The 27,800-nt window shown below is 58.8% G+C and overlaps 2 protein-coding genes across 2 annotated transcripts in view; both read right to left on the bottom strand.

Moving 5' to 3' along the window:
- TIMP2 (TIMP metallopeptidase inhibitor 2) overlaps nucleotides 1-25,465 on the bottom strand; it is a 41,158-nt gene extending 15,693 nt beyond the window's left edge. Inside the window, exon 1 of the mRNA XM_028112624.2 lies at nucleotides 25,321-25,465. Within this exon, the coding sequence (XP_027968425.1) occupies nucleotides 25,321-25,450 (130 nt within the window). The 5' untranslated portion in view covers nucleotides 25,451-25,465. The remainder of the gene's footprint in view (nucleotides 1-25,320) is intronic.
- On the bottom strand, nucleotides 4,341-10,785 carry CEP295NL (CEP295 N-terminal like). Its single transcript, XM_028112623.2, is given in 3 exon segments — nucleotides 4,341-5,901; nucleotides 5,904-6,305; nucleotides 6,308-10,785. Coding segments are annotated over 3 exon segments (1,620 nt in total). The 5' UTR covers nucleotides 7,182-10,785; the 3' UTR covers nucleotides 4,341-5,557.
- Nucleotides 25,466-27,800: the final 2,335 nt, after the last annotated feature.

Here is a 27,800-nt window from a genome sequence, read left to right as displayed (position 1 = left end):
CAGCGAGAACCCGGGAGGGTCGCCCAGGGAGACCGCTGCCCGCAGGGATGGCACTGCTCTGCTCTTCCGTTCTGCTCTCAGCCCTGGGGTCCCTCCGCTAGGGGCATGTTCCCAGTGCCACTCATGTAGGAGGGAGAGATGGGGCCCTCAGCTTGCCAGTACATCTGCCAAAGACCCTCCTGTCCTGTCCCCAGTCGAGAGGGGGTCACCCTGCACGGTAACCGGAATGCAGTTGAGCCAAGCCCACGGCACGCAGCGGTGTGCCATCATGGGGGTGAGCGTGAGGAAGGGCATCTCTTAGGTGGAAACGGAGCCACTGCATTGCCCGGGCTGCACACGCCCTCCGTGGGTCCCTCGGTCCACTTCCTCGTCTCCACGCGGAATTACACGCCAACCCCTTCAGAGGAAACCCAGCTGCCCCTTACTCCAGGTGGGCTCCACTCCGCTGGGGGGCTTGGGGACAGGGGCAGGGTTCCCCGCTTTCGTCTATGCTCTCCAGAGAAGGGGGCACCCTGAATCTGGACATTTACACCCTCCGATCACAGAGCGACCAACATCCCCCCTAATACCTGTAACAACATCCTGCGGCTGCCGTCTGGGAGTTTCTTATCCCTTTTGGGTGGACAGGTGACACTGTATGGCTGGTCGACCTGGCTGAGGCCCCTCTCAGTTTTGATGAGCTGGTCCAAAGTCTGGCTGAGGGCAGCCCTGGGGCGCCCCCATCCCACCCAGACACTAGCCCTCGGGGCCAGACTTGGGGAAAGCCAGGGGGTGCCCCACAGCCCCCATCTACACCCAGACACACCCAGCAGTTAACAGCTGCAGCTTTGCCCTATAAAAGCTGTAACAAAAGGAGCACATTTTCAGGGCCCTGCCCCCCATTACCGTGGGATCCCCAACAGCACCTCAGGGGGCTTTGGGGGGCATAGTAAGGATGGTTTTGAACCTCCCCAATGGGCCTGCATTTGCTCCACGAGCAGGGTAGGTGACCTCCCCAGCAGGAGGGCAGGGAACGGGGCAGACAGGGATTGAGGAAGAGAAGCAGGCTCACATGGACTGCAGGCCCGCTCGGACCCCCTGGGTCTCCAGGCCACGCCCCTCCCCACAGAACCGCACGTCGAAACGGGGTGCGGTCCAACAGCCTGGGAGATGTCACAAGGAATGCGTAGCATCAGCGCTGGCTCAGCACCCAGACGTCCCTGGGAGCATCCAGCCCCACCTGCCCCTCCGGCCTCACTGTCTGGCCACGCTGCGCCTTTGCAGGTGCCCCAAGGTGGACACCGGGGCGGCGGGGGCGGGGCTTTCCCCAGACACCTGGCCCCGCCAACCTTCCCTGGTGTCAGGGCCTGGCCGCTTTCAGTCAGCAGGGGAGCCGACTTCTTCCAATTCACTTCTTTTAGGAACTGAGAAGGGGGGGGGGCGCTCATTTTATAATTAAAACCTTTCTGTGGTGGTAGAAGGCAACCAGGGGCTCCCTCTGTCTGAGCAGCTGCCCCGACAGACCAGAAGCCACTTTCGGGTCCCTGCAAGCCTCCTCATCCCGGGGAGCCGACGGATGTCCCCAGCTCTGGGGCAGGGCTGCGCCTGTCCAGGGTGAGGGCGAGGTTGGCCGGCATGACTCAGGCCAGGGCTGGAAAGGCCTGTACTCACCACCACTCGGAGCAGTTGTGTCTGTGGGGGCTGAGGATGGGGCAGGAAGGGTGACCGGGTGCACGAGACAGGACAGCACACAGCATGTGGCCCCAGCCCTGGGCCTTTGGAGATTCTAGCACCTTCCCATGAGCTGCTGTCCACTGGATGCCCGGTCTCCATGGAGACCAGCGTTCCCACCTCCACTTCCTGTCCGTTGGCTCAGGCCCCCTTGGGAGCACAAGGGAAACATCTCTTAAGAGCTCATCAGCTGTGCAGAGAAAAGCTGGGGCACTCGCTGCTCGGCCGCCCGCCCCAGCCCCCCAGGACCCTGGCAGGCCCCCGACTCACGCCCCGCCACCCTTCCTTCCCCCTGTGAGCCCAGCGGGAGCTCATGCCAGAGGCCTTGGTCACGGTTCCCGAAGCCTTGGGCTCAGGCCCTTCCCATTCACGTGCTGCTGAATCACTTGAAAAAAATGCATCCCGATCCTGGGAGGATTTGCTGAGAACAGTGCGGCTTTGTGGAAGGAACTGCTGGTCTGCACTTTCTCCGCCAAGACCCCGAGGAGCAGCCAAGCTCGGCCCTGCAAACCCCAAGCCTGGAGCCCGCAGCGGGAGCAGCAGCTGGATGGGGCAGGGCAGGAGGCAGAGGGAGCCCAGAGAGGCGCGGGCGGAACGTCCAGCCACCCGCCCCCCGCCGGCGCCCTGCAATCCCTGCCCATCCGCCGGCTGGGGAAGGGGCACGGAGAGGTCGGGTGGCCCTGTCCTCTCTGGGCTGCCCCGCTTGCAGGGGTGAAAGCAGGAGGGCCGGGCCCATGGCTCAGGCCTGTGAGCACAGACAGGGCAGCAGCTCCGGCCCTCGTGTAGGACTGAGGCATGCAGCCTGTGGGCTGACCTCTCTCAGGCAGACCCAGGGATGTAAAAGGCTGGGATCCCAGGGCCTACACTTCAGCTTCCGACGTGGGGAGAACCCGGGAGGCACGTGTGCCCTCTCCTCCTACGCCCTGGAGCTCAGCCGATCAAACAAGGCCGCCTCCTGGAGCCGGAAGCGGAGAGAGATGTGCCGTCAAGCCGGCACCCCTCTCCAGCCTGCGGCCCAGCCTGGACTGTTCCCGGAACTGTAGAGGCAGCCCACGTGTCCACGTCAACCCCCCATCATGTTACAGAGGAGGGGGTGGGGGCAGGAGACTGGAAGAACCACTGCAGGCCCGAGAGGGGGCCCTGTGCCCCAATTTTTAAAAATCTTCGTTCTCCCGTTATTGTACATTTCTCGAGGGTCTGGATATTGTCACACCCCCTATGACCACGCACCCGGCTGGGTGGCGGAGGGGACAGGTGTGAGGACCCTCGCACCAAACCGCAAAGGTTCTAGTAAATTCAGAATGAGACGGAAACAGGGAAGCCTTCCCCCAAATGTGTGAGCAGAAGCATGAAGCCCATGGAAAGTTCTAGAAGATGCAGTGTTTGGAGAGGGAGGACCCACAGGGGAGGACCCGAGAAGTGCTCCAGGAGGACGAAGGTGCACACAGCCAGCATATCAGGAACCCTCACGGCCGCCCGGCCGTGCTCCGTGGGAACCTGCCAGGAGCCCCCCACTCTTCCAGGTGGCGCTGTCCCAGGTCCCCGGGCACCACTGTCCAGGTGTGTCAGAGCGATCCGCAGGGAGCAAAGGTAGGGTCCGCCAGGACCCCAGCCTGCTCTCTGGGTACCACGGAGATGGAAGATACCCATGGCCTCTTCAGAGGGAACCGGGGGCGGGCTGGAGGGCAGTTTCATTTTCAGCACCGCGGCCCCCAGCCTTCTGCAGCCCAGGTGGGAAAGGGCGCGGTGTTTCATCCTGCTGCCGGGGGGACGTGTAGGTGTGACCGTCGGGCACCGATGACTCACCCTCCACCTCATCTCGCTGTCCATCTCCTACATCTACTTTTAGCTCAAGTGTGGCCGAGAAGGGGCGCTTCCTCACCTAGGACACTCGGGCCACAAATACTACCTTGGAAAGGAGAAACAAAAATAACCCCCTCAAAGGCACGCTCATCCATTCATCGGACTGTGGCTTCCAGGCAGTCAGTGTTCGGGTCCCATCATGGTCATGGCTTTAACCCGGTGATCCCATGGCACCTTCTGGGACCAAGGTGATGCTTCACCAGCATGCAGGAACCCTGGGTGATCCCATACCCTGCAACGCTGAGCAACCCCAGGCCAGCCTCCCCTCAGGTAATCCTCATTTGGTTTGGGAGTCACAGAGCTCTCCCGGCCCCAGGGCCTCGTTCTCACTCATGCTGAGCTTAGATCAGACTGTCAGGCTGGCTTGGCAGCCCTCTCCCGTGACGTTCCAGCAGCAGAGGACAGAATGGAAACGGGCTGGGAGCAAACATTTTCTCTACCTAACGTGGAAAAGCTGGACAGACGATGGGGCTCAAGATGCTTTCAATGAGATAATTACGTGAGACCGCAAAAGCTTCCTCACCCCAGCTACCGGGGATTGGAAAAGCACCCAAAAAACTTAGAGGGTGTTGTTACTGCCCTGTCCGAGTGGCACGTGTGGGGGTTCCATGAGCTTGATGTGCCTCAGGGAAGCCCAGCTCAGGTATCTCACGGGACTGGGTCACCCCATATCTCCCTGCGCGGGAGAAATGGAGGGACAAACCCCAAGTTGAGCAGGCATGTAGCTAAGGAGGAACAGAACAGGGAAGGAGCACACGGGTAGAAGCTGGTTTTGAGCAAATATTTTAGATCTTGGGTTCGGAGGGTGGGCTCACAATTGTTCACTATGTTATCCAGGAAATAGACACTAAAGGAGAGAAGGCCATTCACGGACTGATGATACAAATGCATCATGACTGAAAACGGATGATCCAACTGAGTGCGTCTGAGGTCCTGGGGAGGGAGAGAGGGAGGGAGGGAGGTAGCCACATCCTTCATACACCAGTCCAGGGGTTGCCCAACTGTGGCTTGAGGTCCGCACGCAGACACCCCCCTATTTTTGTAAATAAAGTCTTACCAGAACCTGGCCCCGCCCATTCACTCACGTGTTGTCTATGGCTGCGTTCGAGGCGCAGTGGCAGGGGTGGCTCGTGGCCACGGGGACTGGTGGGCTGGCAAAGGTGGATGGTTTACTATCTGGCCCTCTACAGAAGAAGTGCGTCCATCCACCCCTGCTCCAGACTCTTAAGTATTATCTGCAACTGGCAGGCGAACCCCCTCCCGCCCAGCTGCCAGGTCAGGGGTGCAGCCGGGGGTGGGACACTGACCAGTCAGCCAGGCGCCCCCGCCACTCCAGCCCCAGGAGGAGGCACCCGGCAGGCCACGTTGCTGGGGACCCCTCCCCTTTCTTGTCTGGGGCCCTGTCTTCTCTTTCGTCTCTCCCTCCTGCTTCTCCTCTGCCTGTCTCTTCCTCTGTCTCACTTCCCAACGTTAGAGTGACAAGAATATCCTAAGCCAGGTCCCATGAAATGAGCTTGGTTTTGTTGGCTTGAAAGACGAAAGAGGTTTGAGCGCAATGTCCCCATTCATGTCCCAGCCAATCGCTAAGGAACAAATGATGTATCTTTTGAAACCGTGCCGGCTTGACCTTGGATGCCCCTGAAAGTGCAGCATTTACGTGGCCAAAACATCTGGACTCCCTCCTTCACCTGAATCTCCGGCTGTGCTCGTGGCCCGTGCGGGCACAGCCTCAGCCCCAGGACCCACCTGGGCGCCCTGCCAGCCAGGTTCCCGTGGTTGTGCCAGGGAGCCTTCCCAGACGGGACTTGGTGCGAAGGCAGGCCCGGGGAAGGAGGACGCAGCCCACAGGCCGTCGGGGGGACAGGTGGCGCGCCGGGGTCTGAGCAGGGGACACGCACACAGACTCGCAGAGGCTCGGGTACCATTTCCGGCATCACGCTCGCTATCAGTGATGTATTTATCGTGGGTGGGACTCTCGCTCTTATCATATCCTCTGAAACTCTTGCAAGTGTTTCCTGGCTTCTTCAAGAAATTGCTTGTGCAACTTGTTTTGCTCTTCAGTTTGCTGCTGAAGGTCACGGATCATCTGACTGTGCTTGTCATCATCCATGAAGCTGGGGGCCCAGAGGGAAGTGGTGCCGTGCTCACATGCCCCTTCCTTCTCCTGGTCTAGGGAGGAGTAAGACTTCAGGCGAGCCAGGCACGCCCTTCTCTGTTCTCTCTGCTCTTCCAGCCCGGCCTGGGAGTGGGCTTCCCAGCTCAGCCCCGGGGGGCCCGTCCGGTGCCACAGCTCCAGCTGCCCACCCAGTCCCTGCCACAACCCCCCCAGGGGCCCTCCACCAGCGGGTCCGGTCTGGCTGCTGCTTGTCCAGAGCCCGTGCCGCCAAGGAGCCGGTTCTCTTCACCAATAAATACTCTTGCCTTGGGAGACAATGGTTCACTCTTGGTCTTACATGGGAACGTGGCCAACCGGAGATATTTCTGGTTCTTGAGCTTGTTCAGGAACTCCTTCAAGCTGGTCTGGGGCTCGGTCTGGTGGGCGTCTGCCTGCACTGGGCACGTGGGCCCCCCGCCAGGCTGCACGTCCGCCTCTGCACCCACCGCTGTCTTGTCCCTCTGGGGCTCACCTCTACACTCCTGCACCTCGGAGAGGCCGAGCTCTTCCCTGGCGCTCCAATCCACCCCGGGCCCTGCTGCAAGGTGCAAGTTCAGGTGCGTCTTCAGCTCTCTGTGTTAAACAGCTCCTGGAAGGCAAACTCAAGCTCCCTCTGCCACCTGCTCTTGTCCCTGCGCCGGCACGGAGACGCCTGGGGCGCGCTCCTCCCCCTCACCCCGGGGGTCCAGCCAATGGGCCACAGCTCTTCTAGGTCTGCTTTTCCCTTGGGACTCTGATCCGGATAGTTGTGGCCCGGGCCTTAACCAGGAGGAGCCGCCCCCTTTCCCGGCTGCCTCCGCCCATCCCGGGCTCCTTCTCTCCCCTCTTTCTCCCAACGCTCGAGCTCCCCTGCAGCAGCCAAGAACTCTTCTATGTGCACCCCTCTGCCCTCCCGGGGCTCAGCGGGATGGCGGCCACCACGGGTCTTCATCGAAGGCGCTCGCTTGCCCTTATTCTTCTCACGGGGGCAGAGGGGGTGACGGGTCCGGCCAGCAGCTCTGGGAGCCCCCTGCTTCTCCACGCCCACCGCTTTCCTCTGGGACTTGGTGCGCCAAGGCTGCCGTCCGACTAGCTCTTCTCTGCGACTCTTCTCTTCCCTGACGGCTGCTCTGTGCTTCTCCCTGGCCCTCTGCGGCCAGGCTGCTCCTTGCTGGGCCGGCCCCTCCGAGTCAGGCAGGGGCTCCCTGGCCTGTCCTGCCCCCGCACCTGACAGATGTGTTAAATGCGGCCGCTCCAGGCCCCGGACTTGCTGGCTGGGGGCCTCCTGCCACCCAGCCTCCAGCTCCTCGGCCAGGCGCTGCGGGCTCTTCCGCGGCGGAAGGTCTTGTCGTCTCTGCAGGGCGCGGGCTCCTTTCTTGCGGACTTGCAGTAACCCGTGCTTCTCCCTCAAACGCGAGGCCTCGTGGTTGGGGCTGGGACTCAGCTGAGCGGCTCGGTCTGCATTTCTTTTCATGTCGGTGACCTGGGCAGACACGGCTTCAGAGCGAAGGTGGTGGGAACCAAGAGTGGGGAGTCACGGCGCCGGCGGGTGGAGGGGCCACACTTGCCACAGCTGTCTCGTGCCGGGTCCACAAGCCCAGGACACACTCTGCTGCCCGGAGCGTTCTGAGAAGAGCAAGCCCCTGGAGACAAGGCACACGCAGCTCTGAATGCAGGACGAGCTCTAAAACGCGTCCCTCTGGGTCACTTTTGCCAAGACCCGCCCGCAAGGGCCCGGACTTGGTTCCCAGTTTGTCTTGCGCACCTTTAATGAGACCCTGTGTGGCAGCTGTTTTCAGCGGGGTGTGGTTTTTGCTCTCCAGGGGACATGTGGCAACGTCTGGGGACATTTTTTGTTGTCATAACTGTGGGGAGGGGCAGCATCGAGTGCAGGCAGGCCAGGGACACTGCTCGACACCCTGCGTTGGCCAAGAGATCCCCACAATGAACAGTGGCTCAGCCCCCGTGTCAACAGTGCCAAGGCAGAGACCCCCACCCTAGGCAGGGGTGGAAGGGTGCAAGTGTCTGGGCTCTGCAGGGGGAGCTGCTCACAAATGGGAGGAAGAAAAGGTGGTGAAGGAGCCTGTCAGGCTGGGTGTGTGTGCAAGCGCGTGTGCACGTGTGGTGTGTGTGCGCGCACGCGTGCGTGGTACTAGAATCCATTGCAAACCAATCAGAGGGGGCTTAAGCTTCTGTTTTCAGGATTCGCAGTTCTTCTCTCGTGGGGTTATCGGAAGGGAACACATTGGCATCCGGAAGGGACCGGTGCCCTGCAGGCCCTCCTAGAAAAGGAGGGGAATTTACACCAAAAAAGTGTGGACTCACACTGTGTCCACCAGCAGCTGATGTCAAAACCAGCCAGACCGGTGGGCTAAAGGAGCCCCTTCCCGGACAGCTGCAGGCTGTGCCGAGAGCCCCTCCACCACCCCTCTCGGCTTTCAGGGAGCAAGGCCGGCCCAGAGGCATGGCTGGAGTTGGAAAACAATACTGCATCCACAGAACATCAGTTACGTGTATCTGCCCATCTTTCTTACAATAACCCTGTGAGGTAAGGGGCTACCAGGACCCCTGGTTCACAGCTGGGGAAACTGAGGCAGGGACCGATGAAGAAATTTAACCCAGATCACACAGCTGGCATGTGGTCCACATTTGACCGGCCAAGGCTGCTCGTACTGCCGCCGGCTTTTGGTTAATGTGATCATCTGGTGAGACACTTGGAATAGCGGTTAGCATTCCATCCAGCCACTCTGCCAACCACCACGATGAGCAAGAAGAGGGGGAGAGAGAGAGCTGGGGCGCCGAACGTGAGTGGCGGGGATTCGCAGAGGTGCCGTGGGAATTCGACGGGGGAAGGAACAGTTCGGGTGTTTTCTCAACAGATCGTGCTGGGACAGTTGGATAGCCACATGCAAAATCATACACCACCCATAAAAACGAACTCAAAATGGAGCACAGACCTTAACGTAAGGTCTAAAGCTACAGCTTCAGCGGGAGACATAAGGGTATCTTCGTGACCTTGAGTTAGGCAAAGATCTCTCGGATACGATCCCCAAAGCACAACCAACCAAAGAGACTGGCTAAGAAGGCGTTATTGATCCTAAACACCTTGGCATGCCAAGAGACATCATTCATCGGTAAGAACAAAAGGCACAGAGTGGCAGGAAGTACCTGCAAATCACATACACAACACAAGGCTTGAATCCAGATTATATAAACCACTCAAGATGTAATAAGACAAATAATCCAAGTTTTAAACGGGAAAAAAAAAATAGACACTTGACTAAAGAGGAGGCACGCGGCTCATAAAGCGTGAGATTTTAGCACCGGCTTTCATGGGGAGGGGGGTGCACGCGGAAGCTACGAGGGACCGTTTGCGCCCACCGGGATGGCAGTAACGAAACAGACGGACCGTAACACGTGTCGGTGAGCACGCGGAGCAGCCAGAATCCTCCCACGCTGCTGGCGGAATGCGACACGGTGCAGCCGTTTTGGAAAACAGTTTGGCCGATTTTGAAAAGGTAGACGCAGATTTACCATATGTCCCAGCAACCGCATGCCTCAGCGCACGCCCAAGAGAAAGGAAGAGCACGTGCCCAGACCAAAGCCGTGGAAACACAGAGGGACTGTGTGGCCTGTGGCCCATCCTCACGGGCAGGCTCAGAGCCTGCGGGTGGGCTGGCCTGCGCTCGGTGGGTGGTTACGTGGCTGATCTGTGGCGGTTGGTTGGGACAGATCCCCCCGCCCTCCAAGTGTTGGCATCTGTTGTGAGGACGCTGTAGGTGCTAGTGGGGCCCCAGACCCCCCAGAACGATGTCCGTGGTGGCAGAGTCAGGATGACACGCGGTGGACATCACACACCCCCAGGGAGCCTGGGGAGTCCATCCACCTTGCACGTACCCTATTCTCGGAACGCACAACGTGATCTGAGGGCTCATCTGTGCCCATGGGACTATATGCGATTTCACGGACATTTAACCTAACGCGGTAACGTGCACGAAGAAAACGGAGCTTGCTGTGTGGACTGGACATTGATCACCATGTAGACCTCACTGATGGTAGACCCGCGTGGCACAGGCCATCCCTCTCGCCTGGTCGCACCGCGGCAGGTGAGCTCTAGCCCTATCCCCGTGTTCTGACGCAGAAACTGAGACTCAGAGAGGTGAAGTAACTTGCCTAAGGCCACACAGCTCATCAGCAGTACAGGAAGGGTTCAAATCCGAGCAGGCAGACCCCTGATCTGAGTCACCCACCCTGCAGCTGAGGGAGGTCAGAGCTGGGAGCTAGGACTCTGTCCTGGGGTGAACTTATCACCTGACCTCCCACTCTCGCGAGAGGCGCTTAGCCTCTGTGCTACGGGATGGGCCTTAGTGTTTTCCTTGTGTTTTTACTGGAGTTCCATCAAATGAACCACCCTCCCCGTTCCCATTCAAGTACTTTCCTTAAACGCTGAAAGGCAAAAAGCCAGCATAGTGCCTCCTGAATCTTGTTAAGAGTCGTATTTTGATCCAGCAGGTCTGGGGTGAGGCCGACCTTCTGACTTGTAAGGAGCTCTCAGGGGATGCGATACTCGGGTCCGGGGACCACACTTTGAGTAAGGTGGTCCTAGCAAACGGCTCTACCCAGTACCCGTGTCTCCCATCTGCCTCCTCCCAGCCTCTTACCCCACCTGAGCCCCTTCTCCAAGACTCCTAATCAGGCTCTCTGCCTCCCCGCTGCCCCGAGCCTGACCCCAACACCTCCACACCCGGCTACAGCCCCCACTCACTCAGCCAGGGGTATCTTCACTGGTGCCCCACTGCCCATGCCAGCAGGTGTCCCGGCACCGTCCACAGGCCGCCTGCAGCACGGTCCGCTGAGCTGCCAGTTAAAATGCAGATTCCTGGGGCGCCTGGGTGCCTCAGTCATTAAGCATCTTCCTTCGGCTCAGGTCACCATGATCCCAGGGTCCTGGGATCGAGCCCCACATCGGGCTCCCTGCTCAGCGGGGAGCTGCTTCTCCCTCTCCCACTCCCCCTGCTTGTGTTCCCTCTCTCGCTGTGTCTCTCTCTGTCAAATAAATACAATCTTAAAAAAAAAAAAAAAAAGGCAGAATCCTGGGCCCTGCGTCTGCAGGGAGGTGCCCAGACCCTGGTCAGTTCACCAGCTCCCAGGGCAATTCCCAACAAGGTCAACAATCCCTGGCCTGTGGGCCCGAGAACATGCCGGCAGCTCCTGATCCAGCTCCCCTACCCAGCTGGGCTCCTTGACCCCCCCACCCCCGCCCCACCCAGGTCCAGGGCCAGAGTTGTGCTCATGTGGGTTCTTCTTCCTCAACCCTACCCACATTTCCCCAGGCTAGGTCCGGTCCCTCCTTCCTCCAAGGACGTCCCCCGACCTCTGCAGCAATGAGAGAAATGCTCCTGCCTTTCTCCAAAGGCCTACAGACTGGGCGCCTGGGTGACACGGTCTAGCACTTCTTCTTTGAAACATATAAAAATAGACACAAAAAAGCCCCCATCAGCTAAAGCTTACTGTTTCATGTGTGAAGTTAATCATTTCTGTCTTCTGAGAGTCCACAGATCAAGTCTGACCTTTTTTGGAACACTCCAGATCATCTTTTGGACTAAAACATAAGGAATTCCTTTAGGGCTTTTAAAATGCACAGGACCAAAAAAATAAAGGAAGAAAAAAAATATATGTAGGACAGAGTGCCTCTACAGGAAATGACCCCAGAATATAATCTGGGTTCTACAGGTTGACTCTTTATAGCTTCCTTTGTCCTCCTGCCTGGCTGTGAGACACAAACACAGGGACAGCACCTTAGCCTCCTTTTTTCCAGTGGCCTGGCACCCACACGGGGAGCGGCTAAAACTGTGTCTGGAGAATCAAGAGAGTCTGTGGCCCGGGGCACGGACGGCTCTTCTGCGAGTCAAGCCCAGGAGTGTGTGACTCTAAAAGTACCAAGTCTAGCTGCAGACAGCCAGCACCCAAGTACCCGCGGGGACACAGAGAACCAGCTGTGCTGTTGGAAGGTACACCGCCAGCTCAGAAGATGTTTTTAAGATTTTATTTACTTATTTAGAGCAAGCGAGACAGCGGGGGGGGGGGGGGGCAGAGGGAGAGGAAGGGAGAGAGAATCCCAAGCAGACTCCCCACTGAGCGTGGAGCCCGACGCAGGGCTCGATCTCATGACCCTGAGATCATGACCTGAGCCGAAATCAAGAGTCAGATGCTTCACGGACTGAGCCACCCAGGCACCCTTGCAGCTCAGAAGATTTTTTTTTTTTTAAGATTTTATTTATTTATTTGACACAGAGAGAGACACAGCGAGAGAGGGAACGCAAGCAGGGGGAGTGGGAGAGGGAGAAGCAGGCCTCCCACGGAGCAGGCAGCCAGATGCGGGGCTCGATCCCAGGACCCCAGGACCACGACCCAAGCCGAAGGCAGATGCCCAACGACTGAGCCACCCAGGTGCCCCCAGCTCAGAAGATTTTTAACGGGCTTGAATACCTGGCCAAATCTAACAAGGCACCATGTACTGGGAAGACATTTACAACTCGCACGTGGGCCCCCCAAATCCAACTGCACAAGTGCAGAGTGGGAGCAGGTCGGCAGAGATGTGTGGCCACCCACAGAGGCGGTGTGATCTTTCCCCGTGGGGACAGAGGAGCCTAGAACAAGCAGGGCAATAGCCCAGCCCGGCGACACCCGGGTCAGACCCGAGCTGGGCGTTCCAGGCCCTGGCGAGCTGAGCTGGAGCCCACGTGTACGCAGCTGACAGACGTGTGTCTAAACAACCTTAAAGAGGTAGCTCACAGTGTCTACTTCGACAATGTCGATGGAAAGTTTCATAATCAAAGCGTAACTATTGAAACGCTTATGAATTCACCTAATTAAGAAAGAGACGATAAATGAGAACTGTGCAACTTCACTAAATAAGGAGAAAACCTAAATAGTGGAGAGACTGGACTTCCCAGAAAGAATTCAGAAAAACTCTATAGTGAGTGTTCAACGAGGCAGGGAGAGGCCGTTGCCTGAGTTCAGGAGGAGAATGAAAAACCTGTCCGAGGAAGAAAAGTCCTAAGGAACCAAGAATGTTTGGAGTGGAGCTCTCAGGTGATAGAAGAGTCTAGAACAGCACAGTGTGGTGGTTAAGAGTATTAGCTGTGTGACCTGGTGCCAGTTTCCTAACTCCGGATGCCTCGGTTTGCGCCTCTGTGAAATGGTGGAAATAACAGCACTCATCACCATTAGAAACACCCAAATGCTCAGTACGTCTTTTGGGAAAGAGGATGGTACTTACGGTGCGTGTCTCCAGATGACTGAGCTAGACTGAGAACACATTACAGGGAGGCAGAAACTGGCCAGGTGGAAAGAAGCACTTCCTACAGGATTGTCTTGAAATCACTGGGCTGACTTGGTAGGTAGTGAGACACTCATCACTGGAGGCATCCAAGCCAAGCCCGGTAACATCAGAAATATTTTTAACTCCATTTCCCTGAGCTCTAGCCTCTAAAAATACACTCTGTGACACCCAGAGCCTCGAGGTTTGCCCACTTCCTGACTCTCAGCCAAGTTCCAGAGTGGTAGTTCCTAAAGCCAGCTGGGTTTTGGACCAGCTGCATCAGAATCGCTGGGGCAGTGGTAGACAGGAGTCCTGGCTAGTCCCCATGGCAGATTTTTGCACCAAAATCCTGGGGTGGGGGCTTCTAAATCTGTACATTTCATCATCAATCACCCTGATGTACAGCCTGTCTGGGACAGTTCTCGAAGGCCAAGATGGACAGGCTGCCAGGCCTGTGTCTCCGTTATCCCCTGGACCACCTTCAGACTCAGGACGAGGCCCAGACTCTTCCAAACTCTTGGGAGAGACCGGGCTAGCCAGGTGGGCCACGTACGGCTAACCCGACTGGTGGCTTACTAAACGTCCCTCAACAATGTCAATCAACGGGGTTCCCTGCAACCTCAGACTCCAGGGACACCGGGTAGGTCCGGGGTCCCCATGACTAACAGCCGTTCCTGCCACACGACGGCCTCTCCCCACTCCCTCAAACAACCACGCTCCTCCCCAACCCCGTCCTACCCCCCATCCTTCCATCCAACTGCATACGGAGAGCCCCACAGTACAGGACTTTCAAATTAGCCCTCTGGGCATGTGGCCTGGCCACCCTGACCGGCCCACTTCCCAAGGCCCCTGCAGGAGCCTCACCAAACGGCGGGCACTGCGGGAACTTCGGAGGGCCTGCGCGGGGGTCTCTGGGGCCCACTGGCCAAAGCAGGCTGGAATCGCAGCTCCCCACCTCCACCAGCAGCCTGGCGTCTGCCCCCGCTGGTGAACTATGGCAGGCTGCTGCCGCGGGAACGACAGAGCTGCTGGCCTGTGACATCAGAGCCGGGGTGAAGTCAGGGACAGCGACGAGCCAGCCAGAGGGCCAGTGCCTGGCAGGACCCCTGTTGTGGGTCCAGCAATCACAAAGATTTGGCTCAAAACAGCTGGGGTGACAAGCAGGGGGATGGCCTGCGTGAGACATCAGGAAGGTCCTGGCACGTGTGCCCTTTTGGTGTTTAAGGAGGGGCTCTGGGGGAGAAAATCCTTTCTTCCCCAGCCTGGCAGCACGTACCGGCGCTCCCTGCCAGGGGCTCAGTCTTCCGAGCTGTCCCACATCAAAGTCAGGGATCCCCGCGACGCCTGCCGCCCCTCACCCCGCAGGGAGAGCATCTGTTCCCACTCAGGTGGGGACATCTGCTGCTCCAGGGTGTCACTGTTGAGCGGGACTCCCTGGGGGTGGGGAAGAAGGGCTCCTGGCCCAGGCCCCTGTGGGCCACCCACCCACCCACCCAAAGTAAGAAGTCGGACATGACTGACCTCGTTTCTAGGGCTAGGGGCACTCTCCACGAATCTCACAACTAAGAAATTTAGTTTGGGGAACAGGACTTTGGCCCTAAGAAGTCAAAGCAACAGATCTCGGGGTTTGGTTTCTTGAGAGGAGAAAGTTAGTAACAGGAACTTGGCTGAAGCGTGGGAGTCTCAGGGACAAAAGCCTTTGTCTGGGGCTGGAAGGTCCCTCGGAGGAAGTCTTCCCACGGGAAGTTCTCAACCACAGCCCACCCCCTCCACCCACTTTTGTTGGGGTCTCTCTTCTTGGTCCTATAGATACAGTCTTCTCCTTCTGCAGCGAATACCCTCCGACCCCTTGGCCTCTGCAGCGTGGTCTTGTGTACCCCCCTCAAGCAAGGGACAAGATCTGGGGGGCGGGGGAGGCAGATAAACATGGCATCCAAATGTTGCCGCTCAGAGGGCCTCTGATGGCCTTCTGGAATGTTCCAGCATGGCCACCACCAACATCCTTTCGCTGCTGCTTCTGGATTGAGGACATTTCTCCCACGCCTAGTCCTCCTAACACTCCCTCAGCAAATCCTGGAAGGCAGCTCCCATCCCTCCTCTCTGGCTCTAACGCTGGGCGTCGGACCCCACCAGCTCTGAACATCCGGGCCCCCTGCTACTGCGCTCTGCAATTAGACCCTCACTTTAGTGAGCTGTAACTTTCCAAAATTACACGTATCACTCACGCTCATCATAGGAAAATTAGAAAACACATGCTTGTGAAAGAAAGTCTAATTTCACCCCCTCTATCTGAACGTGTTACAGTAAAAAAAAAAATTGTATACCATTTGGTCCTGGGGAGCTTCCGAAGCTGTGATTTATTTCACCACTCCCCCTGCTGCTGTGCGTGTAGGTGTTTCTAACGTTTCCCTAAGACAAACAAGACGGAGATGAATATCCTCCTGCCTAAATGCTAGCATGTGTCCTCAATTATTGCCTAGACACACGAGTTGCCTGATCAGAGGGGAGACTTATGTTTAAAGCCCTCGAGCCGCACTGCCAAAATGCGCTTCCAAGCCTCCCAAGTGCTCAGGTTAAGACAGCATATACCTATAGTCAAGCCCTTCCAAGGACAACAAGCCTCGTAGCCAGATGAGCTGAGCAATGGGAAGTCCAGCGCTGTGACATCCAATCCCGCTTCCAGGGACTCGTGCCAGGACCGGGCTCCTTCCATTCTTGGCAGTGGCATGACCTTGGGTGAGTCATCCAACCCCTCCCCACCCACACAGGAGAGGACACGGACACGGGCCTCACCTGCCTCACCGAGCCCCTGCAAGTCAGGAGAGAGATGGGAAGTCCTTCTGCGCTGGAACGGCGGAGACAGGGGATGTTTTTATCTAAGAGATGTAGGACTGGGGAGCATGTGTCTCGTGTTTTTGATCCCTGCCTTCCAGAACAGTGCACACAGAGCAAAAGACCACCATAGATTTGTTCCCTCATTCTCTGTCCTGGAGCCATCTGGGCCAAGGAAACAAGATGTCATGACCGAGAACCCGGGACGGGCAGCACGCCTCCCGGCTCTGCGCTAGAGCCTCTCCCTCCTGAAATGCCAGGCTGGTCCCTTTCTCCCACAGACATTGAAGGAGAGAAGGTTAAAAGCTAGACAAACACTCCCAGGAGAGAACTGTGCGCACATGTCCAACTAACGACCCTTTGCCCAAAAAGCAGGGAGCCTTGTGTGGGCCCCCCAAGCCACCCTGTCGCGGAGTCATCAGCATCATCGTGAGATGGATTCTTTTTTTTTTTTAAGATTTTATTTATTTATTTGAGAGAGAGAGAGAGAGAGAGAGAGAGAGAGAGAAACAGCATGAGAGGGGAGAAGGTCAGAGGGAGAAGCAGGCTCCCCGCTGAGCCAGGAGCCCGATGCGGGACTCGATCCCGGGACTCCGGGATCATGACCCAAGCCGAAGGCAGTCGCTCAACCAACTGAGCCACCCAGGCGCCCCGAGATGGATTCTGTCCTCTGAACAGAACAATCCACCTCGGACTTGAAGCCCACGGGTGGCCAAAGTCCTCTCCCTGGCTGGTGACTGAAGGAATGCTGTCTCTTGAAAGCACCTGGCCTCTAGTGACCAGCTAGGGTTGCAGCAGGGACACTCAGTAGCCCTGTGACCACGGGCAAAGGCTCGGGTAATCTTCCTCGGTGTTGGGGCCCCTGGTGGTGAGGTCACTGTGAGTGCAGACTCCGTTGGGTACGTGCAAGCATGCGAGACACGCAAGCCGACGGGATTGTTGCCCCCCGTCTCTGCCTGCAACAGGTTCCTGGCTCTCCTCGGCCACCCGTCCTTGCCTTCCACTCTCCTGCACGTCACGGGACCCAGGGGAGGACATGGTGGCCTGCGGAGGGTCAGCCGACTCAGCAGAGTGGATTCTCAACCCCTGGAGTGACCAGGCAGAGTGGCTCGGCAAAGGCAGGGCCGCAGACCCGCAACGGTACGATTTCTCTTTGGTGTTGTGAGCTTGTGTGATCGTGAGGAAGTACACAGCCCTCCTCCATCCGCGTGCCCTGAATGCCCCATCCGGATGGGAGCAAGCAGGTAGGTAGCAGGAGCGAGCTGGACGCAATAGGCGGGCTGGGCTTCAGTGCTGAGAGTCGGCCGGGAATGGAGAGGAGAGGTTTATTTTCCTGTCCCACCTGGGACAGGAGCTCCAGCCAGAGCGCCGAGCTGGAGCTCAGCATGCGAGGTGCGCTGCGGGGACTACCGACGGCGGGGGGGGGGAGCTGATGGCGGGGGGGGGGTCCCTGGCGTCTGCACTAGGCTCGCCCGGCAGAGATTTACTAGCATCTACCAGGCCATCATCTCGAGGAGTTTCACCCTGCTTGTACGGAAGAGGGAAAGGAGCCTCAGGCACAGAGTCGGGCTTCAGAACCAGTTCTGGCTGGCTTTTTGCTCCCAATACCTTCCACTTTGTCTTTTTTCTCTAAAATGTCGGTCCATTTCCTCATTCTGCCCTTGGTAAAGAATCAGCTGTTGATTTGTTAACCAGGGCCTTGGAGTATATGCAGGGGGTGTCGACAGAGCCTGCTGCAGGACCCTGTGCTTCGCCGGGTCTGTGACGGTGCCCCCAGCCCTGATGGGGCGGCCAGGAACGCCCCACCAAGGCCTCCAGACTATAGATCAGAAAGAGACCAATAAAGCATCAACCCAGGCCAGGTCCTGCCTCCAGGACACGCTGAGGAGATCTCAGGGGCTCCCGCCTGTGGCACATCCCCCAGCAGAAAGCCAGGGTTTTGCCTCGAAGCTCACTTCTGCCTCATCCAGGCCACTTTGCTCACCTGCTCAAGACCCCAGAAGGGGGGGGGGGGGGCGGTGGATTCTCTGCATCTTTGGGGTCAGTTCGGGGAATGGCACCCCAGGGGCATCGCTGCTTCTCAAGCAGGCAAAGGGGAGAGGGCGGCCAGCAACAGGCAGCACACACGGGCAGCCGGCCCTCACCTCTCGGCCCCGGGCTCGGCCTGGGTCGGGAAAGGGACGAAAGGGTTCCCTGCCCGGCTCTGCGCACCGACCCGCCTCCTGCAACCACTCAGCTCCGCGGCCCAGCTCAAAGCTGCACAACCCCGTGACCGTGCTCGAGACCAGCTTGGACACCTTGAACAGGTGAGCGGCACGCGAACGGCAGCTCAGTGAAGCCAACAGAAAGCAGCCTGTCTCTGAGGCACATGAAGGACGACAGGCTTCTCAAGGAGCAACCAACCCTCTGGGTGACGGTTTCTCAGGGGACCCGAGGCAGTGTCAGGTGGCCCCCCCCAGGCTCAGCGCCCTCACCCTATCACATGGGGGCCCCTCCGCCGCCTCCCCCCTCCTGAGGAAACCCTCACCTCCCTGTCCCTCCACATCTATCCCCAGGCGCCTTTCAACTTGGGAACAATTATCTGCCTAAGACACATGAATCTAACAAAATTTAGAAAATGCAGATAAAAAAAGGAAATAGAAATTGCCCTTGATCTCACCCGCTGCCTAGAATTTTGATGGACACCCTTCCAGACTTTTCTCTCTATGCACATTTAAATGTGTACACGCTTCTTTATGAGATAAAGATACACAGAAAACCACATAAAGAAAAGCCAGTGAATTGCCACCAAAAAAGCCGCCAGTGGTGACCCTAAGGAAAAGGGGAAGTTAGGGCCAGGAGGGATCAACAGAGGGTTGGGGGCGGGGGGGCAGCAATGTTCTGTTTCTTGACCTGCATGCTCACTCGGAAACTTGAGAAACGTAGAGTGCTTGGCTGTACATTTTAACAAAATGTGTGTCGGCCCCAGACTCCGTCTCAGTCGGAGAGAGAGAACGTTCAAAACGTGAAAGCATATTCAGGCCGCAACTGGGCTTTTAAAATGAATACCCCCTGAACGTCCTTCAAGGTCAGAAATACGAATCCGTAACGCTGCTCAAAATGCTGAATATCCTGCCATCAGGATAGAGCTCCATTTATTTGGCTCATCCGTAGCCGATGGGCTAATCTTTGGAGCAAGGGGTTCCTGGAGAAACGGAGGCAGAGGGCACGTGCCTGGACCTCTCCCCCGGACGATGCTGGGGGCTGCACAGGGGCCTCCCTCGCAGGCTTGTTAGAAAAAGTAAGTCTCCTCGCTTCCTGCTGATTCTTCTTCCCTTCCCTCCGGGTCCCCTCACACATTTCCCACTGTCTGCTGAGCCACAGCCCGAGCCTGTCTCGTGCAGACCCCAGTGTCACTGCACCCCAGCAGAAACAAACAGGGAATGGAGCCTCGGGCACGGAGGTCAAAACCCAGAGGCGACCCCACCACGAGCCCTTCACACCCCACCCCCCCAGCTGCAAGATCTGCCTTCTGTCTCAAGTCCTCCCCCCAGTGCACGCACCACCAGGGACCACAAGCCCCTTAAATCACTCTCCTGCCTGTAGCTTCATGCCCACTCCCCCCTGCCCACACCTAACAGCCCTCTGTGGGTCCCACTGCTGGGACTCCAGGCTCTGCCGCTGCACCCAGGCTCAGGGCTGCACACACGCACACAGAGCTTTGCTCCCAGTTTCAGGGCTCAAGACCAAGTCACCCCCTGCCACCACCCCCCCAGCCTACCTCTGGACGGATGTCCATATACCCCAGGACAGGATCCTTCCTTACAAAGACTACACCTCAATTTGCTTTTTAGACTAAATATTTCTCTACTCTGCCTTGCTGGGGTGTCCAGAAGCCTAACCCAAGATACTATTCAGACTCAGCTGACCCAGGGAGCCGTACAGTTTTGTCCGCTACAAAATGGGATCCCTCTGGGTCTCTGCGCATTTTCCCCCTGGGGCCGCACATCCACACAATGATGGAGACACAGGAAGGATCCCAGCAGTCCAGCCGGTTCAGGCCCCAGGGGTCCAGGGGAGCGGGTCCTGGGAGCTCCCAGCTCCGGATGGGGGAGCCAGCTTCATCCACCTGCCCCGAGACACTGCCCCTGATCATCCCTCGCTCTGGAAGACTTCCTCAGCCACCTCGCCTCCCAAATTCTGGGGCATCTCACTGACCCTCTTACCCCTGGTCCTCACTCTCCATACTTGCTCCAGACCCTCCAGCACCACGACAGAAGCCTGGCCCAGCAGTCTCAACACCTAACCGTCCATTTAAAATTATGTACAAATGCAGCAATCGGTGTCTACCTAAAAATCTGGAACATTCTTTTCTCAAACCTAAAGTTAGTCTGAGGTAGCCTGCATTGGAGACGACTGCCCTGTGCAAGCTTGGAGGCAGGCATCAGAATCACCTGGACAGTCTTAGAAATACCTGTGCCCACAGCCTGGACCCTGAGGCTCTAACTCGGGACACCAGTTCAGACATCTGCCTCTTAGCCAACTCCCGGGGTCACGCTTGCTGTCATCCACAGGTGCACGCCGTGATGGCTGGCTCGCCTGGGGCCCTTGGGAGGGGACGCAGACTGCATGTGATAAGCCAGACTGGTGTCCTTTGGCCCCTCGCCCTCCTCTCTGGCCTGATCTGCACCCAGAACGCTCTCTCACCTTTGCCCCGGCAGGTGGCCCCTTTGCTCAGCACATCCCCATGCTGCCACCACCGACGATGCGCTTAACCGTGCCTGCGTGTGTGTTCCCCAAGCTCTCGCCTCAGAGTGAGGGCTCACTCTCTCCCACCTTGACTTCCCAGCTCTGCTTTTCTCCTCCCAGGAAGACCATCCTAGCTACAGGTCCACCTGCCCTGGGTCCCTTGGGCGTGTGTGTGTTGGGAGGAGAGGGAGCATCCCAGGCAGGGCAGAAGCGCTGACCCCGCCCGCCACGCTGTTCCCCCTTCTCCTCCAGGCTTTTTCTTTCTCCTGCTGTGTTTTCCATCCTCCCGGGTGCCAGGCTCCTCCAAGCACATCTCTTAGCCATTATGGAATCTAAGGGGTTCCCGCACACCTGCAGCCCCTCGGGCGACGGAGCAGGGGCTCTGCACCTGGACTAGGGTGGCCACACGCCCCTCCCGACCCCGTAAGCCTTGGGGCCTTCCACATCCTTGTTCTCAACACGCTCAAATGCTGTCAATGGATGTGGACCATGCACCCTGCATGCGGGTCTGCCTGGCGACCCAGCTGAGGCTGTAGGGAGGACAGGCAGGTATCCACGCTCGTCTGTAGCTCACGGACCCCAGGCCACAACCGCCAATTCCCGAGGACCGAGTGGGTCCTGGCTGGAGGCTGGCAGCGCGCCCTCAGATCGCAGGCAGGTACCACGGTGTGGGGAGTGCTCCCTGCAGCCACCAGCCCACCCCAGCACGGCCTCCGCGCCCGAGTCCAACCCCAGGAACTGCCGGCAGCTCCGGTTCTAGTCACCGCCCCCGCCCCCCCCCCCCCCCCGGCCCAGAACACGTCCTTCGAGGGATGCAGTCCAAAACCGGGCCCAGGGGCACCCCCATGGCCCCCTCCCTTCAAAATCCTCAATCTCCTGACCCCGAGAATGCATTCCCCCCCTTTCACACAGTGACTTTATCATTTGCCCAAAGCCCCATGAGTCTGTCCGACTTTACACCACACCTCGGCCGTCAGGGAAGGGGTCTGCAGGGCTCTGCCCACCTGCCGCAGACAGTTCCAAACCCACTTGCACACTGCCTGGCAACGGTGTCTCGTGAGGATGGGATCAGGCCTTGCTTCTTCCTCACGTCCCGCGGGGCGGAGCCGGCCACTCCAAAACTGTTTGCTGAAACTCAGCCCGCTATGAAAGCGAGGATGTTCAGAACACAGATCACTCAGGTGCTCTGCAGAAGGACCGCCATCCCCACCTGGCCCCCATGCACCGAAGACCTGATTCAACTCATAGGAACCTCGTCCGCCTTGCTCCTCCCAAGCACGCATGTCCACGGAAGACACGGCCATTTCTGAATGCTTGGTGCGTGCTTTTTGCGGGTGGCTGCCGTCGGACTCCCATCAGTGCGTGTATGGGGCTGATCTGCCGCCCCAGCAACCAGCACGTGGCCTTGGCTGTGGGCCCTTCTCCACCTGGTGCCGGAGATCACCAGAGGGTTTGCAGAGAGCCATGTCTGGAGACGGCAACCCCCAGAGAAAGATGCCATGGTGGGCACTCCTCCAGACTAGCCTTGGGCACCACCACCCAGGCCAGAAGTGAGATTTTACTCCCCCCGCCCCCATCCACAGAGCTCCTGGATTTACCCAGCACTCCAGAAATTGACCCAGACGGCCCAGATCTGCCAAGCTGCTCAGCAGGCTGAGTGACTCCAGGCGCCCTCCGTGGCGGTACCGCCTGAAGAGCAAGCCCAAAGCTGGTCTCTGGCCAGGTTCCGGGGGCTGGGCAGGCTTGCCATCCACGGCCACAGCTCCATTAGGTGGTCGGAGTCGGGCCAGCAGCACACGGGAGCAGCGCTCAGACAGGGAACGCAACCCGCTTGTCCCTGCTTTGCTGGCAAGGACAGGGAACAGGGCCTTCCCGGAGGGACCCCCATTACCTCTTACCTACGGTTCCCTTCATCCCAAATTCCGTGACCTCATCATGAACTCCTATTGCCGGCCACAGTTCCGGTCCTACCAGCTCCCAGAAATCCTGACACAGGCAGACAGAAATCCGACTGTTTCTTAAGCCAGCGGCCTCTTGTAGACAGCCAACAATTAAAGGCGTCAGCACACCACACCGAAGGGCAGCTTTTAGTCTCCCCCACGTGCACGCGGCCATCACCCTTCATGGGCCCCTGGGCCACAGCCCCTGGGGGCCCAAAGTCACCTGTGGGGCTTTTAAAACTACACGAGCAGACGGAGGTCCCGGCCAGACTGTATTTACAAAGGGCCCCAGGCAATTCTGTTCTCAGCCGGAGTCCAGATCGTTGCAAGAACGCCATGAACAAGCGCCCTTAAAGGAGAAAGCAGACACAGAAAGGCCACAACCTTCCCTGAGAGGTGGATGCCACAGCCACCCAGGGCCTCCCCGAGCGTGTCTTGGCTCCGTACCCCACGCTGACCGAGCACGGAAGGGTCGACTGGGGCAGCTTGGCTCGAAGAACTTCCCCTGAAAATTCGTGTCCACCCAGAACCTGCGTCTGGGACCGTATTTGGAAAGAGGGTCTTTGTAGATGTGATCAAGTTAAGATGAGGTCATGCTGCATGAGGGTGGGCCCTAAACCCAGGGACCGGGGTCCTCCTAATAGAGGGATTTGGACAGACAGGCACAGAGAAACCCCCTCAAAAACAGAGCAGCCGCTGGAGTGACGTGTCCACAAGCCAAGGGACGCCAAGGATCGCTGGTAACCAGCAGCAGCTGGGAGAGAGCCACCTGGAGCAGATGCTCCCTCGGAGCCTCCAGGAGGAGCCAACCCTGCTGATACCTTGATTTTGGACTCTGGGCCTCCTAAACTGTGACAGAAGCAACTCCTGCTGTTTTGAGCCCCCCAGTTTGTGGATTCACTCTGGTGGCCCCAGGAATGTCACGGACTGGGCTTTGCAGTCCAAGTCTGGTGTCGGCTGCCCGACAAGGGCCTCCGAGCGGGGACAGGGTAAAATTTAGGCTCTTGCATGATCCTGATGTGAAGAAATGGGACACACACGACAGGAGAGCCAGGTGGAGGAGAGAGGAATGCACAAAGCAGGAAAGAACCTCAAGGCTTGCTGAAGCTCCTCACCCCTGACCCTTTGCTGCCTCAGCTTACTGGGCAGGCCAGGAAGTGGCTGGAAGTTCTTCCCACGCAGCTGAAGGGTGTGAGGTGGTCCCAAGCAAGGCCCAGCCCTTTCTTGCTCGGCTCCTGCGAACCAAGCCCAAGCGCCTTACAAGACTCCGTTCCTTCTGGGCCTTGGGACCACCCTGCCCTACAGCTTGATGGTCAGAGGCATGGCCTCGCTCTTAGCAAAGGGGCCTGTGGACACCACAGAGGAAGGGCAGCGTGCATTGCCCTCAAATCCTGCTGAGCACCAAAGCCCAATCAGGGAGTCAGCCTTATGCCCCCTGCCTCAGGCTTTACATAAAACTACGAACCACGTCTCACACCAAGGTGGCAGAGCCACGTGATCCCTGCAGGTGAGAACACCTGCAGACTCCCTGGGCTAGGTGGTAGGTCACAGGGCCAACTCGGGTGTGGCCAGGAGGCGTGGGGTGTGGGGAGATAAGGAGAGCAAGGCTGACAACAGGAGAAACCCAGAGCCCCTGGCTCTGGGTCTGCACAGGTGAGGGCAGCCAGCCTTACCCCATCTGGCCTGGCAACCAGATGTTCAGCCGGCTGAGACTTAGAAGCAGAACCTAAACCTGTTGAGAAGCCAGTGGGGGGGGGGGGGAGGAGGGAGGGGTGGCACAGGGGCCCACCTGCTGCACATCTGTCCTTCTGGCTAAACTAAACTCAGCCCAGGAAATCCTGGCTGACCCTCACCAGGGCGGTTGGAGGCCCGGACAGAAACCTCTGGGGTCGAGCTGGTTCCTCCCATTTTTGCTGCGTTCTCCCTACTTGTCTCCCGCCCCTGCGGCCCCTGCGTGGATCAGAACAAATACCGGGCTGCTCCTCCCTCCCTTGGTCGCTCCCACCTTTGCAGAGCGAGGAGTGCCGAGGAGAAAAGATATTTTCCGAGGATTCTAAGCAGCCACACAGCCCCACTTGCCCCACATTCTCCAGTCTTTGTGGATGTCCTGAAAAAGCAGTCACCCGCAGCAAACCACTCAGGGACCCTCCTCCCTGTCCAGCCCTGTGTGCGGTGCCTCCTGGGCACAGAGCAAGGAGCTGCCTTTGGGGCTCTACCTGCCCTTCCCGGCTGTCCCTCTGTGCCCAGGGAGCCTGGCCAGGGGAGGGAAGCCTCCATTCTGCCCCAGCTTCATCCGGTGAGTCCCCAAACAGGGCTGGTGGGAGAGTGCCAGGCACGGAAGCCTTTCCCCACCCAGCCTCGGGCCACAGAAGCCCAGCTCCGTCTCATCTGTTAAAGTTTCTCCCGGGTCCCCCGTTCTCCAGCCCCCTGGGGCCGGAACTCTCCCCATCCCACGCTGTGTCCCCCACTCTCCCCGCCCCCCACGCTGGCATCCCAGGGCCCTCCGCCTGCCAAACCCAATCCGTTCCCTGGCTCCCTTTTCTGGGGCTGGAGCTGCGGAGGAATTTCGGTGGAATTTTGAGGTTGAGAAGCATCTCGGCAGAGAGGCAAAGAAAAGGGAGACGTAAGGAGAAAAAGAAAGTGCGATTTTGGCGTCAACTTGCAGGATTCTAGAAGGCCCGAGGGGCCGGCGTCCGGGCGTGGGCCCCTCGGCAAGATGCGGGCGGGCGGGGCGCCCGCGGACCCTCGGGGAGGCGGGCACCGGGCCGGGGCGGGGTCGCCGTCCTTACCTACGTCTGCGTTGCAAAACGCCTGTTGCGGGTGCACCGGGGAGCAGCTGCAGGCGTCGGCCGGGCGCAGCAGCGTCCCCAGCAGCAGGAGGCCGAGCGCCAGCCGCAGGCTGCGGGCCGCGGCGCCCATGGCGGGCGGGAGCGCGGGGGCGCGGGGGCGCGGGGCGCGGGGCTCGGCCGCCGCCGCGGCTCTGCGGGCGCTGGCCTCTGGGCGCGCCGGGGCCGCGCGGGGCTCGCTGCGCTCCGCGGGCGCGCCCTCCGCACCTGGCCCGCGCTCGCCCGCGCAAACTTTGCCGGGTCTTTGTCGCGGGCCGGAGAGGGGGCGCGGGGCGCGGCGGCGAGGAGGCGGGTGGGGGCGGCGAGGCGGGCGAGCGAGGGAACGCGCGCGACCGGGCGCCGGGAGCTTCCACTGCCTTCTATGGATGCGTGCGCTGCGGGCGCGGGCCGAGCCGGCCTTTTATTGCGCTCGGAGGCGTGCCGGCTCCGCCCCCCGGTGGCGGGCGGCCAATGCGGCTCCGGGAGCTCCCGGCCGCCCCCTCCCCGCGCGCCCCCCGCGCCTCCCCGCCCTCCCCTAAACTGGGCTTTGTTGTGCCCGGACCCGCAGACACGTCTGGGGGCCCGCCGCTGCGCGCCTAGCCCCGGGCCGCGCCCCGTAGCCCCCGCAGCTCCCCAGCACCCCACCCCCACCCCCCAGATCGCCCGAGGTCGGGGTGGCAGCTGCGGGGCGGGGGCGGCGCCCAGGGTGGGCCCTGATTCAGCACTTGGGATTCGCAGCCCACCCTTCAAGGGCACCAGGCGCCCGCCCACCCCCCCTTCCCCTCCAGCTTGGCACGGGAGGTGTACACTGCCTGATTCCCTTACAGCCCTGGGGTCCCTTAGCCAGGGATTGAGCAAAAGGGATGTGCGCTTCAGAGCAGGGGTCATTCCAGCCCCCAGCTCATGCCCCCCGTGGTAGGTGGCCTGGGGAAGCTGACTGAAGATTCCTTTTACAAATGGAGGTCTTAGAATTTTAAGTGCGCTTGGCCAGTTCAGATGGAGGGGGAGGGGGAGTGGTTACTATGAACAAAACAGGATTTTATATAAACTGGCCATATTTTTGACCAGCCAACAAGAGCCAGAGGGGTGGGCCTAAGAGTCCGAGAGTCAGTAGGATTGGAGGAAAGCATTTGCTGGGCTCTGCTCACAGTTCCCTCCCTTTGCCCACAAATGTGGGACTGAAGGACTTTCCCCAAAACAGTTCCGTGTTCCAGGAAAGGCCGGGATCTTGGAGGTGCAGAGAAGCGTGGGATGCGTGGTCACCAGGGTCCCTGTGTGCCTGTCACCGAGTCTGCCCTGAGCCCCTCTGTGATCGGTTGGTGCTGTTATACACAGGCCCCCCCCCCCTTGCCCGCAGGACGTCTGTAATCTAGCTGGAGGGCTCTAAATGGAGGAGTAATTGCCCACTAAACTGCGTGGTGCTGACTTGCCATAGGAGACTGGAAAATACTGGAAGGCTGGAAAAAACGGCTTCTTTCTGTTTATGTGTCTTTGCAGCACTCAACTGGGTGCAAAGTTAAAGAGGCAGCGTGGTTATTTTTAGCACCCTGACAAATCCAAAGTCACTCTTCCAGCTTTTGTTCCTGTAAGATAGAATTGTGTCGTCTTGAAATGATGTAGGATGCTAACTTTTTAGTGGTTAATTAAAAAATTATACCATGATGGCTGTCTCTTGCCTTTGCCCCTCCTGCCCGGCCCTTTCGTTATTGCGAGTGGAGCAAAATGCTATTGAACTTTACAGAATCCAAAGTCGATTTGTCAGTTTATGAGAGAAACAGATAACCTAGGGGCACCCTGTCCTTTTAGGCAAGATACATTGGCCATCGGGCACAGGTGAGGGTGATAACTATTCTGGCAGTAGGTTTGATGGTGGCGCAAGGCGGGGGTGGGGGGTGGGGCAGGTCATTGCGTGGGGGTGGAGACAGGGGACCTGGCCTGCCTCCCTCCCATTAACAGGGTTTATAGGAGAATCTACAGTAGTCACCGTCCTAAGAGCAGGGCATTTAGAAATCCACCGAACAGACAGAAGTCCCAGGGGCAGCGTGCGCAGAAAGACCCCCAAGCCAGCGAAGGAGGAGGAAAGTGAGGGAAAGGGGCCAGCTAGCACCCACTTGTTGTCAGAAGGGCTGGGAGGGGAGGGCACGCACCTTTTATTTTGAGTGATTTGGGAGCTAATGGAGGGTTTTGAGCAGAGGGGCAGCGCAGGTCCCTCTGTAAGGACAGAGTTGGGGGGCAGAGGGCACCAGCATGACACAGACGCGGCAGCCCAGCCACCTCGCTAGCCCTGCTTCTGCCGCCCCATCCACAAAATGTTGATTAAACCCCTTTCTAATGGATTGCTCCGAATGGCTGACACGGTCTCTAGAATCTGGTGCCTGTGTCGGCTGTTACCACAGGGCACCACGTGTCTAATGGCTCTCATGAGGTCATAGCAGGTGAAGGGA

The sequence above is a fragment of the Eumetopias jubatus genome, unplaced genomic scaffold (assembly GCF_037043125.1).
Source record: "Eumetopias jubatus isolate StellerSeaLion01/CBP00866 unplaced genomic scaffold, mEumJub1_p1.0 scaffold_10, whole genome shotgun sequence".
Taxonomy (NCBI): Eukaryota; Metazoa; Chordata; class Mammalia; order Carnivora; family Otariidae; genus Eumetopias; species Eumetopias jubatus.
Note: the sequence above shows the minus strand (reverse complement) of the source record. Positions and strands in the feature narration are given on the sequence as shown.